Source organism: Lingula anatina, chromosome 6 (assembly GCF_051362555.1).
Source record: "Lingula anatina isolate TDL-2025a chromosome 6, LinAna3.0, whole genome shotgun sequence".
In the NCBI taxonomy this organism is placed as follows: domain Eukaryota; kingdom Metazoa; phylum Brachiopoda; class Lingulata; order Lingulida; family Lingulidae; genus Lingula; species Lingula anatina.
Window position 1 is genome coordinate 11176282 of NC_141772.1, and position 16506 is coordinate 11192787.

Here is a 16506-nt window from a genome sequence, read left to right on the forward strand (position 1 = left end):
GGGTGACTTACAAGTGCCACGAAATGATAGCTGTGTGATAGACGTGTAAACGTCCCTAATGTAGTCTGTTTTACAAAGTACACAAAGCAAGCAATGTTTGATTGCCAATAATCTAGTGATGATGCACCAATAGTGGGCCGAAGTTAGACTTCACATTTGTGCTGGGGCGGATCCAGGATTATTTGAAAGGGGGGGGGGGGTCCAAAGATGCGAAGTCGACCCTCTCCCCCCTTGCATTGGCGTGGGGTTGGGGGGGGGGGGCGCTTAAGGGCCCTGAATTTTAGAGGGCGAACGATGCCATTTGGTACGGTTTAGAACTATGATTCAGCTTGTCAAAAGTATAATTTCCAGCGGGGACCATTGGTGTGATCTTCTTTTTTTTTTTTAAATCAAGGGGGGGGGGGGGGGGTCAGGACCCCCCTGACCCCCCCCCCCCCCCCCCTCAAGATCTGCCACTGCAGTATATTATACAGTGCAGGTGCTTACATGAGTTGTTTGGGGGGGGGGGGGGGGGTAAACGGTAGATCTAGACACTCGACACTAAGGAAAGGTTTGTTTAAATGTTTGCCCCTACCTCTGCCTTCAGTACATCGGGTCGGTCACTGTTACTTATAGGAATTAACTTTCGACCATTCGATCTAGAAAATGCAACGATGTCACACATCAGCATTCTGAGACAAATCACTGACCTTGTCTACTTGAATAATACAACGTAAAACCAAGGTTTCTATGTCCTTGGTAAAACCTCATAACAGCATTATAATCCACTGCACACGCAAGTTTATGATTTATGACAGAATACACGTAGTGCTTATTTTTAGACCTCTGTAAACTCATGATACTCTAAATTAAATGATATCTCAGTTTCATTATGACATTTAATGTGCTTCTTCCTGTTTCTTGTGTAACCCCCACATATTTCCATCACTTCTGACTTACAGTATTTTCTTATCACATCATCCGTCCCACAAGAGCAGCACAAATATTCGCTTTCTATACCTGTCATGGTGTGTACACATAAAAGTGCAGATATGCTAAAGTGCGTTGGCATAAAAATGACATTCTCTTCTAATTAATAAACCGGCCATTGTAGTTATATGAAAGTTACCACCCTAGCAGCAGCGCACTTTGTTAAATAAAGCGAAGGGTGCATTTTTTAAGACGAGTGACATCACATAAGTCGCTTCACCGCCCGTTCTATCTCAGTCCACGTGAACTCGTGTTTACTTGGAAACCATAGGAAATTAACAACGACAAACAGAAAAGGCGACAAGCACGCTGACCGCCTGACCTCGTGGGTTTATTTGTAAAGCTAGTCCCAATCTGCTAAGATTAAAGACGGAAGAATTTGAACAATAAATTCCTCTGCTATGAGGTTCATGAGGCACTGATGTCATAAAACCACCGTTCTCAGGTCTGTATGAGGGACGTCGCACCGGAGATTTCCTATGAAAAACTGTAAGAGGCGGTGATTGATACAGCAGACAGTCAAGTTTCATCAAGCAAAATATTCATCTGATATTGTGAAAAGGTTTGAGACACTTCTTTAGATGTCCGCAAGAAACGACGATGAAAAAAGAAACTCCCAATATGGCATTGGATGAAGGTAATGATCTCTCTCTATCTCTCTCTCTTTGTGTGTATATATGTGTGTGTGCGTGCGTGTGCGCGCGCGTTCCCGAGTACGATTATCACATGTTGATGTCTTTCGTCGTCTCAGTACAGAAATGAGTTTGGCAGTATTAGCCTATATGTACCAGTGTTTGCTGAATGCTCGAGAATATGGCAGATATAAATCGCCAGATTCTTTCTTTGTCCGACTTGAAGATAATTAGATGCCCTTTGCCATAGATGAAGCATCCTTAGAATGCTTTTTGATAAACTCTGAAACTGTTCATTCCTCTTTTCTATGACTTAAAGATTTTAAATGTACTAGTGAGTATTATTTTAAGTACATGTAAGGCTCTATTCCCACAACTTTAGATCGATCTATCACCGCGGGGAGTCTCACTAGATTACTGTCAGATAATCCCCCTTAAGTGTCCGTCCCGGCCTACTACAAGCTGTAAGGGGTAATTAACTTTCGTGTCCGCCCGGCTGACAGCTATTTAGCGTGACATTGCGTGAACCCCCAGGGAGTTAGGTCGATCTAAAATAGGACGATCTAATCTATGGAAATGGGGTGTAAGTGTCGCTTTGCTGAGGAGCAAACCACTTTCATTAAAATGAATAATGCGAGTTAACCGGACTTCTCTCGTAGCAAAACATATTGTTTTCATTATTAAAGACGATACGCCTACTCTAAATAAAAAGTCACTGGGCGGTAGTAAAGACAAAAAAACTTTATTATGCAGAATCGAAAGCAAACCTTACAAAGCCGGAAGTTGACTGTCCTGGCACGTGTGACCTGGACACCGGGGCAGTGGGGGCAGGTGTCGCTACTAGTGTCCTCTGTCTCGCTATCGTCGCAATATTTGCGTTACTTTGGTGGCGGCGGAGGGATTGTTTAAAGAGGTAAAATTCATATCATATGATTTGTTAGTCAGCTCCCATGTACTTAATTGTGACTACTTTTAAAATAATTAATTTTCGGAATACAATTACTGATAAATCGTCAACGCATCTGAACATTGGGATGTTAATGTCCGATTTCTTTTATTATTTTAAGGAAAGTGAAATACCTTTTAATGATAATTGTTGAAAGCTGCTTAATATGGTGAAAGTAAAGTGAAATTTAAGTCATACAAACTTTATGACTTTGCTTCTTTTATTTTTATTTATTATTATTATTGCTTCTTAATACGTACTTTTCCTATCTTTAGAATTGAAAATGCAGAGTACGCTGCCTCATCGTTTTTCTCTTTTATTAATCATTAAGAAACTGAATCTTTACAGAATCATTTTAAATGTAATTTCACTATGCAAATAGTTCTTTTAAAATCACTTCATCTAATTGTGCCTTTCCGGATGTTAAATTTCAGTTGTTTCAGAAGAATTCTGCCTACAGGGAGGAGAAATGCATCTACCGAGTTACCTGTATGTATCGGGAAACAACAGATCTAAACGATCTTTAAAACATTTAACTATGCAAGGAGAGGAAATGAACATGAGTAACAATAGAAAATGAATAATAATAACAAGCATGAGTAAATAATCCGTATAACTGAGACCAGTTTCACTAAAGAACTGGAGTTATTATAACATTATACCTCTATTATAACATTATACCTTTATTAATTTTGATTTCATTGGCTTCATTTACAACTTTCTCCACACAGCATAACTTATAAAATGAAAACTGTGGGTTGAGATTCACTTTCCTCTTCCCTCTGACTCCGCCTTTAAGGGTGTAAGGGCTCATGCTCAATCAAACTATCGGTCTTCATAGAATGATCCAACTCCGAGGGGACTTTCGATGAATGCAATCAGTTTAACATATTTTTCTACTCAACGCCATGAGTTGAATAGTTTTTTTGGGAATGAGCCCTTGGTTTACATTGTATTTTTGATATTGCCCAAAATGCCTTTTGGGATGGAGTACACGAGCGAATGACTGTGACCTAAAATTTGTTATTTTTTCAGGATATTCCACACAGAGGGGACGGTAAAGGCCGTGAGGTGAGACTTCAGTCTGTTAAGGGACGACCAGCACAGACACCCATTTCAGCGCCCACTCAACCAAACGTGGGAGCCGTGGAAAAGGGTACACGTCATGGAAACATACACGACAACACAAAACCAAATAAAGTGATGACAATAGTCCATATGCTGGAGGAAGGAATTACAACTAGTGACAATCGTGCAGCAAGCACGATATTGAGAGAAAACTCGCTATACACGCCAACAGACGGCGTTACATGCGCCTCAGAAATATCCACATTTCCCGCTCAGAGCGAGTCACGTGAGTGCAAAAAGGGCGGGGCACCTGTCCGTCAGACTGTTGAACCAATCAGTGACCAAGAAAATGAGCGTGAAAGTGACTGCTACGAGTACTCGTACGCGGGAAACCCAAGTCCGACTATTTTTGGGGTTGTAAAACATTCTCCAAATACGGACCCAGACACCGCACAAACGAGCGAGTCAATATATTATTACAGTGACGTGTGCCAAATGACAACAGACCAGGCATTCTCTGGCGGCGATCGACAGATCTCTTGTGATGATTCTGAACCCTATTACCTTGAGCTTATTGGTAATTCCACTGACGGTAGAACGGACGCAGAACATATTTATGAATAAATTTCACATAGGGAAAATTATTTTTTATTCAAACCGCATTTTTTCACAACGTTGCTTTGAGGAGCTGGTGATGTACTTTTCAATATATGACATGATTGCAACTGACGACCAGACAGTGAATTCTATTGCGCCCATTCTTATTTAGAATTGCAATCGCAATGTATTTATGGTGAAGGCATGGCGTCATTACGTCTGTTATGGTTAAAGGTCTGTCCACTTTAGAAAATGTCCCAAAGTCATATTTTCTTAATCAACACATCCATCATCCTTCTTTTGAACAAAATTATTTGATTTACAATAGTATGAAGAATGAATCCTGGTGCAGAGACAGGTCAAGCAAATCAGAAAAAAAAACTTTATTTTCAGGGAAATTTTGATTTGGCAGTTAATTCCAGATGGGACACTTTGAATACAATTCGTACAGTATAACATACTTCTCTAGTAATTGAGGAATTTCTTTACATCTGATCAACATATACTTGTGAGAGTTCCTTCAGCCTTTTTGCTTGACACTGTTAACAATGGGGTGCACACTGCCTCCAGCATAGAAAATAATTATCAACAGTTCAAGAGAATTTGCTTTAGCAAAGTATATGAAAACAGAATTGCTTGATTATTTTCATCAATTAATCACTAAATGAGCAAAAAGGTTCATTAGCTTGGTTGTTGGATAAATATGAAAATTCTCAGACACAAGCCTAAAATTTTTCGTACCGTTAGCTTACGGCCAACCTGGTCGAAGGCCTTCATCAGACTGACGTGAGTAGTTGTTCACACTCACTGACCGCTAGGTGGTATAGCGGCCAGGACCCTCTTATAAATGTGAGTGAACACAGGAAATCAGTGACTGTAGGCAATACCAGCTCTGCCATTTCTGAATATGTAATAGACACCGGCCACAGTATAGATTGGAATTCAACTAAGATTCTTGAATCTGAATCATCCGACATCCCGCGGAAAATACGAGAGGCTATCAACATCAGCCGACACCAGGCACCCATGAATAGGGACCGGGGGGTTGATCTACCTGACATTTATAAGAGGGTCCTGGCCGCTATACCACCTAGCGGTCAGTGAGTGTGAACAACTACTCACGTCAGTCTGATGAAGGCCTTCGACCAGGTTGGCCGTAAGCTAACGGTACGAAAAATTTTAGGCTTGTGTCTGAGAATTTTCATATTTAATTAATCACTAAGTTGATAAAATGTATTTATTTTCATAATAAATGCTAGTGAAAGGAAGGACTTCCGGTTTGTGAACCTTGGCTGCAAAGGCTGATGGTATTCAGTCAAAGTCAGACTTTTATGCCACATGCTGTGGACTCAGCAGGGTGTTTGCATTCAACACCATCTCGGCCAAGTAATACCACTAAACTGCACCATTGGGAAGTCGAAATGGATCCTATCACACCTCTCATGTGGATAATTTCTCATATATTTTTATAAATCAGTTCATATTTTGGCACGTCCCTGGGGTCCAAGGGACTAGTCACCATCACTTTGCCCTTCATGGCCCCTCTGTATAATACCTCCACAACATCGATGAAGTCTTGTTTGGTCTTGAAGCTGCCGATGAACGTGGTATGATCTGGTGTGTCGAAAATAACAATGAATATTAACGGAAAGATTTAGATGCAAGTAACCTCATAAGCCACACATGTAAAAAAATATATTTTTACGTGACATTGGTTAGACAGCTCAGTCTAGGGTAGCCCTAGCATTTTTTTCAACTTAGCCAGATCACTACTTTTTCATCACTCTTTTCTGCAAATGGTTTGAATTTGACTAAACCAAATAAAATAAATCCTATTTTATTTAGCCAATATAAGTCAGTTATAGCATTTATATCGGCGAGTGTTTCCCCTGCCCCAGCCAGTAAGATTTTGTAACCCACTGTCTTTAGAAAAAGTCAGAATATATTATGATATGATTAGAAACCTTTCAACCCACTCAAATTCAGACCACTCACCCCCAGTCCACCTTCATGTGCTGTCCATTGAAGAAGAAAATGGTGGCAGGTATCAGAGTAATGTCAAAGTACTGCACATACACCGGGACCTCGTCCACTGCCACACAGTAGATCACAGCCATTTTCCTCTTCTGCTCTGCAGTCTTTGATAGCTGCAAGACAGAAGAAAGGCATCATTTTATTTTCTATAACTTTATTCATGTGTTGAATAGCACAGTTCTATATATTATACAAGATTAGAAAAGCACTCCGGGAGCGCAGACATCCGACAAGGCAGCAAAGTCTTCACCCAATGCCGTTTCACCCCTAAATTTTCATTCTATAATGATTTATTTTTTTGATTTTGATTATTGACTATTGATTGATTATTATTGATCCGGATCATCACCAAAAACCAATCATCTGTTCCTTGGCCCACTTTGACAGTTCCTGAAAATTTCATCAAAATCGGTCCATAGCTTAGTTTTTTAATTTTTGATTATTGATTGATTATTGCTCCAGATCACCACCAAAAACTAATCACTTCTACGTTAACCCATTTCTGACCTACCCTGAAAATTCCATCAAAATTCATCCTTAACTTTTTTAATTATGTTGATGACAAACAAACAGGGGTGAAAACATAACCTCCTTGGCGGAGGTAATAAAATGAACATTGATAAATGAATATGGAAATGAAATACAGAACTCAAATAAGGTTAAGTAATACATCTCAGGATAATTAACTTAAACTGCGGGCATGCTGAAAAGCACTCTATTCAATGAAATGTGACAGTCACTTATTCTATGATGGTCTTCCCACCTTCATATGTGCCGTCGCTGCAGTGGCCTAGCTTTTAGGGTGCATTCTCAGAGATTTAGATCGATCCAGAGATTTAGATTTAGATCGACCTAACTCCCTGGGCGTTCACGCTAAATTGCAGTCAGCCGAGCGTGCACCATAATTGATTACCCCCCTTACAGCTTTTAGTAGGCGGGACAGACGCTAAAGCTGGCTAAGCTGACAGTAATCTAGTGAGACTCCCCACAGCGATAGATCGATCTAAAATCTATGGGAATGGGGTCTTATACATTGGAGCTGAGAAACAAGGTTATAAGATACATTTCAGGAAATATATCTTTAAACTGCGGGCATGCTGAAATGAACTCTATTTGTCAAATGGATAGTGTAAGCTTAATGCTGAAAAAAAAAAAAATAAAAAAAAATTAAAATCCAAAACCTTTCAAGGTAAATTGCGATCAACAAGGAGACATATATGCAAATGAACATGCCTGTTATTGGATGATTTCTCACGTGGCCCTCTGTTAATAGGCACACTGCAACACTGAAACAGCATTGAGTGAAACAGCCTTGCTACTGGGAGGTTTCATTGCCTGATCAGACAAGGTAAGTTTTTTTCACGACCCTAGCATAGTATTAAATCAGGCCTTATAAACAGTTATGCTTTTGCTAACTTGAGCCTTAGAACACAAAGGCACGCCCCCTTTGAGTACTTATAAGTAAATGTAAACAAAAAATCTTCCGTAGAGAACTATCCTTTTGTTCAACAGCTTCGCGCGTGCAGTGGATTATGTATATAGTGACACCAGCTAACTGCAGTTAAAGCTGTAAAAGCTGTTATTTGATTCATTCTGCTGTGTCGGACGTTGTGAACCAGCCCAATGGTTCATTCACTCATTCGTTTCTGAAGATTGGTGATGCAGATTTTCAGTGCTTAATTATTTACCCTCCTTCTTACAAGAGAAAGAAAAAGGGAGAGAAACAGAGAGAGTGTAAAAAATGGGTAAATGAGTAATACAATACATTAATTAAAGGGACTCGCTGTGGAAGAAACGATAGACTGTTTTGCATCAAGGTGATGGCCTATAACAGTAGGGATTATACTTTAAATACAGACTCATTAGCCATGACGCAAAGCCACCAGAGTAACTGTTTAAATTTCAAAACATTCTATTTCGTTTTCTTCCTGATGTTTTTTTTATTATCAGTGGAAAGCTTTTCCATGTTCAACTTCTCAAACGTGTACGTATACTATTCTGGACTATTTTATTTTATCCAACTACACATACAAATACCACTAACTGGCCCCCGCCCCCATAAACAAACACACCCCTCCTTGCTTATATTTTGCCGTTTCGCGTCACTTGTTGCACACGCTGAAGACCTAAGGCAAGTATGATACCATTCATTGTACGATAATTTAAGCTAGCCTTCACATTTTAACAGACAAAATTCTTCAGACCTTTCAACACTACCGGTCTCCTCGAGAATCTCCCCATTTAGGGACATATCTCCAGATTCCCCCGATTCAGCAAAAACACCCCCTGATTTATCAAACTAGAACGCGTTGCGAAAAAAGTGTCGCTAGATCTTGTAAACACTCAGCGAAATGCACCTAGTGACTACAGTGTATATTCAATATGCCGTCACTTAATTGCTTTCTCGGTTTCATGAATTGACGATAGTAATTGCAGTAAAAAAAGGAGGAGGAAATGTGAAGACAAAACAACGTCGGGTCTTTGTGTGACTTTCTCCCTAAACACTTTCTATGTTGCTGTCAGAGAAAAAGGAACCGAGATAGCGATCATTTAAACCACCGCTGCTGCTTTTACAGGTAGACTTCCTCGTTTATCATTTAAATGCCCCCCTCCCCCAGCAGACCCAACTGGAGGAATGTCATAGTAACTACAGTGCACTGTATATCAAACTTATGTCCAAGTTATGAATGGTTTAAGCACAAAACGATAATTTGAGGGTATTTTTTCATTCAAGGCAAAATTCAGTATCTATGATGTGTGGGACTTTGTAGGGACTTTACAAAGCTTTACGTGTACTTTAATATATTCCAGTAACATGTAAGGTTAGGCTAGCGACGTAATTGTACCTCAACCTGAGGTATCCCCGATGAAAGCACCAGGATGAACGTTGAAAAGCGGAGTACAATAATTAAATTTTTATGTACAGACACAGATGTGTGTGTGTGTGTGTGTGTGTGTGTGAGAGAGAGAGAGAGAGAGAAAGAGAGATGTAATATTTTATGAAAATTTAATTTATTTTTATTCTGGCATTTTCATTGTTAATTCTTATGAGCCTGAAGCCATATGCTAATTTTGTATTCTTCATCACCATATTACCTCTTGTGTATATCTAAATTTTGGTGTTGATTTTGCTGTACAGCCTTAATAATACGTAAAAATTGACAATTTGAAATTAACTTATTTTGTGCATCAATTTTTGGCATTTATGTCTGTACATATGTAAGCTTTGTTGCCCTGTTCCATCTTTCAATGATTTAAAGATATCTTATTGTTGCTGAAGAAATTGGAGCAATTTGTTCATATTTTGTTTCATTTATAGCATTGTAAGCTACAAAGACAACAAATCATTGATGGGATTGTTGCCGCTCCTTTTTCTGGTATTGATGGTGTGTGTCTCGGTCATTGACTCACAAGGTAAGTAGAGAGGCCAGACTGACGAATGACAGAGAAGAATATATTTGGAAGGAGTACACTTAACTAGTGTAACAATCGACATACAATGTTCAACATAGGGATGCTAATAGTTTATAAGAAAATACAGGGTCAAAGATAGTAAAATGACCGTTTAATTATCTAAATACATATTTGTGAATATCCTGTGAAAAGTCAAGCTGTGGCCCTGGTAGAGGGTAGGGAGACAACATGGGTTGGGACTAACCCATGTGTACTGCCAGGGCCTATAAACTGGTGGTGCAATTAATTCAAATACTCAAATTCTATACACATAAGCTACAAATGTAAACTGAAAGAGCATGCGTAACATGCAATTGTTTTTGCTAATTTTAGTTTTAGGCTCCTGCAACCCTAACCCTTGCCTCAATGGTGGGACTTGCACAATGTTAACTGAACATGCTTTCCAATGCACCTGTACCAATCAATATTCTGGAGAATTTTGCACTGAAGGTAAAATTATAAAGACTATAACAGAAAATGGTTCAGAGTTTATATGCAGAAAAAAGTAATAAAAATAGAATGTTACATTATTTCCTAATTTGCCTTTTTAAAAATGTGAAAATGAACTTTGTGACCTGTTATAATAAAATGCTGGCACATAAATATACAATAGAGTGAACTGGAAGTGATAATAATTTCTTCACCTTAATATGAAGTCAAATCTTTGCAACTAAACCTGCACATCAATGGACCAGATGGCCTTGTGGTCAAGGTGCCCGTCTCCAGAACGGGAGGACGTGGGTTCGACCCTGTACTAGGACATACCAGTCCTTTCTAAATGGTACCCGCTGTTTCTTTTTGCTTGGCACTCGGCACTCAGCTAAGTAGGGGTTGAGACGGGTAATTTCCAGATGTGACAGTGAGAGACATTGTGCCTGTATTAGTTCCGAGCACCTAATAGGGCAGTCGGACTCTTTTCCCAGGGAGGCAAGAGCATCTCCACCCAGTGTGTATATTGACCAGGTGCCCATTATATATCCATTATTATATATTTCTTCACGTCCATGATACTGGGTAACATCATTGGGACGTGGGCAACATGGCGTTGATTTTGGGAGCACACTTAGAATGTGCATTATATTGTGTCTTATATTGACCATCTTTGTTTTCATTTCAATCACACTTAAGCCATAATAACATGAATGATGATAATAGAATGGGACATGTCTTGACCATGTTCCAATTTTACATTTTTTAAAAAATTGTTTTCAGCAAGGTGTGGGGAAAATGCCGTATGCATTTATGAACGTTTTGGGCTGCATTTTCCACAGATGAATGAGAGGTGCGATGAAAGATATGACTATCTGTGTGTTTGCAACAATGGTTATGAAGGGGATGGATTTAATTGCATTAGTAAGCATTATAAATTCTTCAGATTATTTATGAGGTTTGAAATCTGGGAGCATAAATAATAAAAATAAATAAAAAAAGTTCAGACAATTTTTTCATTTATTTACTCTAAATTAACAGTTGATTTTACCGTCTTATTCAATTTAATATGCAATTGTTTTTGCTAATTTTAATTTTAGGCTCCTGCAATCCTAACCCTTGCCTCAATGGTGGGACTTGCACAATATTAAGTGAACATGCTTTCCGATGCACCTGTACCAATCAATATTCTGGAGAATTTTGCACTGAAGGTAAGATTATAAAGAATTTGATAACAGAAAATGGTTGAGAGTTTATAGGCAGAAAAAAGTAGTAATAATAGATCTAGAATGTTACATTTTTTCATAATTTGCCTTTTTAAAATTGTGAAAATAAACATTGTGACCTTTTATAATAAAATGCTGGCACATAAAAATACAATAGGGTGAACTGGAAGTGATAATAATTTCTTCACCTTAATATGAAGTCTAATCTTTGCAACTAAACCTGCACATCAATGGACCAGATGGCCTTGTGGTCAAGGTGCCCGTCTCCAGAACGGGAGGACGTGGGTTCGACCCTGTCCTGGGACATACCAGTCCTTTACATGGTACCTGCTCTCTCCCCGCTTGGTTCTCCGCACTTAGTTAAGTAGGGGTTGCAATGGGTAATTTCCAGGTGTGACAGTGACTTATATTGTTCCTGTATTAGTTCCGAGCACCTAATAGGGCAGTCAGGCTCTTCCCCAGGGGGGGTAAGAGCATCTTCACCCGGTGTGTATATTGACCAGGTGCCCATTATATATCCTATTATATGTAACCGAGTGTTTTTTGTATTTTATAGCATGGCAACAAAGTTGATTAGTTTTCCAAAAATTACCGTTTATTCAATTCAATTATGGCTTATAAAGTCATATGTAATAAAATGACATATAAAATGGCATATATAAGGCCCCCTGAAAAAGTACAAAGAGTATATTTTAATAAGGCCTATTTCATAAAGCTACATACGTACATACTGAAACTGAACGTGAGAAAAATATCGGTTTTCATAAGACAACTACTATTACCCCTGTACTTACACTGTAACAACAAGATAGCGCTTGTATTCTCTTATATAATGTTATCTTTTATAATGAATAACTCTGAATATGATACATTAATTATAAGTAAATACTAACCCTGACAGACAAATAAAAAAAAAGCCGAGAGCACAAAACACACGTGTCTCTTCGTCTCTCCACACACAGTGAATGAATACTAAGGTCAAATTTACCGCGTGACTTCCGGCGTTACCGGAAGTTACATATATTCATGAGTGTCTTATCACTTGTCACATATATATGTCTGCACGTCCACCATACTGGGTAACAACATTGGGACGTGGGCAACATGGCTTTGATCTTGGGAGCACGCTTTCCACTTAGAATATGCATTGCAACGTACTTAATATTGATAATCTTTGTTTTCATTTCAATCACACTTAAGCCATGATAACATAAATGATGATAATAGAAGGGGACATGTCTTGACCAGGTGCCAACTTTACTTAGAGATTTCGAGAAGGCTTTCGATTCAATATCTTGGAATTTCGTATATAAAGTTCTGCATTATTTTAACTTTGGACCGGACTTAATACGACAGATAAAAACTATGAACAAAAGTGTTAGCCTCTGCATAATTCCAAGCTGTGGATGCAGACAAGGCGATCCAGTTTCGTTCTATATTTTTTAATTTATGCGCCGAAATTTTAGCAATTTTATTAAGAAATAGTAAGGAAATTATAGGAATTATCATAAAGCAAAAAGAATATCTAGTATCACAGTATGCAGACGACACCGTACTATTTTTTGGATGGCACTGAAAAAACTTTTAAAAATGATCTGGACTTACTAATAAGTTTTTTAAATTTTCCGAACATTGTATTGAGCAAACTTAAGTGATTTGGTTGGGTTCGAAATGTAATGAAGATAAAACATTATGCACTGACTATAATATAGAGTGGACAAAAGGAAACTTCACAGTATTGGGAATCACATTTAATGCAGAGCTTCATAATATGGAGGAAATCAATTATAGGAATAAAATAGAGGCAATTGAAAAGGATATTAGCTCTTGGAATAGAAGAAATTTGACTCCCCTGGGAAAAATAATAGTAGTCAAATCAATATTATTACCAAAACTCACTCATCTTTTTCTTTCTCCACCTAAACCTGAAGATAAAACTGTAAAGAAATTGGAAATTTTGTTCTATGGATTTATACCTGTATGGAGCGGCAAGAGAAATAAAATAGCAAAAAAGGTCTTAGTTGAACCGCAGGAATATGAAGAATAAACAATGATCGACTAAGAGTATTTATAAAAAGTCTAAAACTAATCTGGATAAGGAGAATAATTATGAAGAAGGAAACCGAATGGACAAAACTATTCGAAGATTCTCAAAATATCAAAATTGAAAATATATTTAAACTAGGCGATAGTTACCTAAAGAGATTTATTCTGGAAAGAAATAATTTGTAATTTAGCATAATTTCAAAAGGATATCGCGATAACAGATAACACTAAGGATATTTTGAGAAAACCTTTATGGAATACTCCAGAAATCAGAATAGGTAATAAAGACATTTATTATAAGGCTTGGACAGATAAAGGTATAACTATGATAAGTGAACTGCTTGATGAAGACGGACTCTTTTTAACGTTTGATAAATTTTGTAGACAATATCAGATTAATTGTCCCTTCACGGTATTTTAGGGGGTAAAAAACGCAATAACTAGTAAATGGCCTCAAATCGTGAATGTCAGGGATAGGACTGAAAGGCCCTTCCAGCCAAAATTTATTGAAATTATTTGTAAGGATTCAAAAGGATCAAGATCAATATATGACATAATTATTAAGAGTAATAAACCTTGTGAAGAATCGATATGGGAAACAATGTTCAACTTAGGAGATAACTTCAACTGGAATTATACAGAAATATTTTTCAGTGCACTGTAGATACAAGTAAAAGGTGGTTGCAGTATCGAATAGTGCACATGATTTTAGCTACTAACATGAATTTATATAAAATCAAGATAAAAGATAAATCACGTTGCACATTTTGGGAAGAGGGAGAGGAAACATTAAATCATCTTTTTTTTTTAATGTAAGGAGGTTCGGCCAATATGGCAAAAAAATGCAAAATCGGATAAAAGTCCAATATATATTAGTTAGATATCTTTTTTTGTCTCTAAGTATACTTTATATTATTTTCTTTATTATTTTATATCTGTTTCTCTCAATATGATCCTTTTGCCACTACAGGTATCGATAATTAATTATTTTATTAGTTGATTTACAATTGTATAGTTATTCATTCTATTTTCTGCAATAAAAAGGTGCCAACTTTACTTTAATTTTTAAAATCTGTTTTCAGGGTTTTGTGGGGAAAATGGCGCATGCGTTTATGAACTGTTTGGGATGCATGTTCCACTGATGAATGAGAGGTGCGATGAAAAAGACGGCTACCGATGTGTTTGCAACAATGGTTATCAAGGGGATGGATTTAATTGCATTGGTAAGCATTATAAATTCTTCAGATTATTTATGAGGTTTGAAATCTGGGAGTATAAATAATAAAGATAAATAATAAAAGCTCAGGCAATTTGTCCATTTATTTACTCTAAATTAACAGTTAATTTTACCATCTTATTCCATTTAAAATGGGCAATTTTTATCTGTTACAAAAGAGTAAGTGATTTCATTCAGAGCAATTAATTGTCTTGCTTGCTGTCAAGGGAACTTTGCTTGGGTCAGTGCCTGAGCAGTTATGCTTACAATTACCAACCGTGTAATCAACCTAGAGATTTCATTACAGGGTGAAAGATAGTATAATGATCGTCTATTTATCTAGATACTTGTTTGTGAATATCTTGTGAAAAGTCAAGCTGTGGCCCTGGTAGAGGGTAGGCAGACAACCTGGGTTGGGACTTACCTGTGTGTACTGCCAGGGCCTATACGCTGGTGGTGCAAATAATTCAAAGACTTCAATTCCATATACATAAGCTACAAATGTAAACTGAAAGAGCATGCGTAACATGCAATTGTTTTTGCTAATTCTTTTTTTAGGCTCCTGCAATCCTAACCCTTGCCTCAATGGTGGGACTTGCACAATATCAACCGAACACGCTTCCGTATGCACCTGTACCAATCATTATTCTGGACAATATTGCACTGCAGGTAAAATTATAAAGACTTACATAACAGAAAATGGTTCATAGTTAATATGCTGCAGAAAAATGGTAATAACAGAATGTTTAATCTTTTCCTAATTTGCTTTTTTTAAATGTGAAAATAAACATTGTGACCTTTTATAATAAAATGCTGGCACATAAAAATACATGTACAATAGAGTGAACTGGAAGTGATAATAATTTCTTCACCTTAATATGAAGCCAAATCTTTGCAACTAAACCTGCACATCAATGGACCAGATGGCCTTGTGGTCAAGGTGCCCGTCTCCAGAACAGGAGGTCGTGGGTTCAACCCTGTCCTGGGACATACCAGTCCTTTATAAATGGTACCTGCTGTCTCCCCGCTTGGCACTCGGCACTTTGCTAAGTAGGGGTTGAGACGGATAATTTCCAGATGTGACAGTGAGAGACATTGTTCCTGTATTAGTTCTGAGCACCTAATAGGGCAGTCAGGCTCTTTTCCCCAGGGCCCGGTTGCACCAACAGGGCGTAAAGGATGAGTGCGAATAAGGGGGTAAAAGTGCCCACTTTTGTACGTGAAAAATACATTGTAAATGAATGGAAAAAAATTGTTGCCAAATTAAAGTTGGGGTCTTACACTTTTATGATCCACTTAAAAAACTTTTTTTATTGAATTTGAAATATAAAAAATTAATTTCAAAATGACCTTGTCAAATATTCATGAAAATGTGTGTTTTAGGGGGGGGGGGGGTCTGAGTTGCAATGCTACATATCTTTAGTTATAGTCGGGTGACAACTGTGAAATTTTGTAATTGGGTACAGAAGGTGCCCATGTAAAAAAGTAAGGCAATATGTGGCCAATCATTGTTTGTGATCAATATTTTCATTGCTTTATTTGTACATGTAGTGCTGATTGAAAGAAGAATCTTACAGTGACTTGAGGATAAAAGATGTTCATTTTCTATATGAGCCCCTGCCTCAGACAAGCTAATTATTCACGGTTGAAAAGACATGAATATAAGGAGAAATATATGTGAAAATCAGCTTGTCTGAGGGTTGGGCTCGATATGTACTCAAACTAAATAGGGACATTTTCAGTCCATATGCTAGCAGGCGGCCATGTTTATTCCTGCCATGAGGTAGCTTCTACATGCTTACATAGGATGGCTAGGCAGATACAATGAAACTTGTGTACAAAAAGAACAACTCAAAATAAAATGTAGGTCTTTGAAAGGAAAATAGGGGT

General features: G+C 37.7%; 2 protein-coding genes across 2 annotated transcripts; one reads left to right on the plus strand and one right to left on the minus strand.

The window, feature by feature from the left end:
- The first annotated feature begins 1184 nt into the window (after positions 1–1184).
- On the plus strand, positions 1185–5046 carry LOC147761131 (uncharacterized). Its single transcript, XM_087015745.1, has 4 exons — positions 1185–1606; positions 2355–2514; positions 2982–3036; positions 3583–5046. The coding sequence occupies exons 1-4, from the start codon at positions 1570–1572 to the stop codon at positions 4237–4239; spliced, it is 909 nt and encodes a 302-aa protein (XP_086871871.1). The 5' UTR covers positions 1185–1569; the 3' UTR covers positions 4240–5046.
- A 385-nt stretch (positions 5047–5431) lies between these two features.
- LOC106155234 (thioredoxin-like protein 4B) lies at positions 5432–6353 on the minus strand. Its single transcript, XM_087015831.1, has 2 exons — positions 6208–6353; positions 5432–5826 (listed from the first exon to the last, which is right to left on the minus strand). Exons 1-2 carry the CDS (start codon positions 6327–6329, stop codon positions 5724–5726), a joined length of 225 nt encoding a protein of 74 aa, XP_086871957.1. The 5' UTR covers positions 6330–6353; the 3' UTR covers positions 5432–5723.
- Between the last annotated feature and the right edge of the window lie 10153 nt (positions 6354–16506).

Excerpts from the sequence above, each read along its gene's own strand:
- LOC106155234 (XM_087015831.1), bottom strand. The coding sequence starts at position 6,329 with ATGGCTGTGATCTACTGTGTGGCAGTGGACGAGGTCCCGGTGTATGTG. Across the intron at positions 5,827-6,207 it reads CACATGAAGGTGGACTGGGG|ATCATACCACGTTCATCGGC; the intron begins GTGAGTGGTCTG and ends TCGACACACCAG.
- LOC147761131 (XM_087015745.1), top strand. The coding sequence starts at position 1,570 with ATGAAAAAAGAAACTCCCAATATGGCATTGGATGAAG. Across the intron at positions 1,607-2,354 it reads CAATATGGCATTGGATGAAG|AATCGAAAGCAAACCTTACA; the intron begins GTAATGATCTCT and ends TTTATTATGCAG. Across the intron at positions 2,515-2,981 it reads CGGAGGGATTGTTTAAAGAG|TTGTTTCAGAAGAATTCTGC; the intron begins GTAAAATTCATA and ends GTTAAATTTCAG.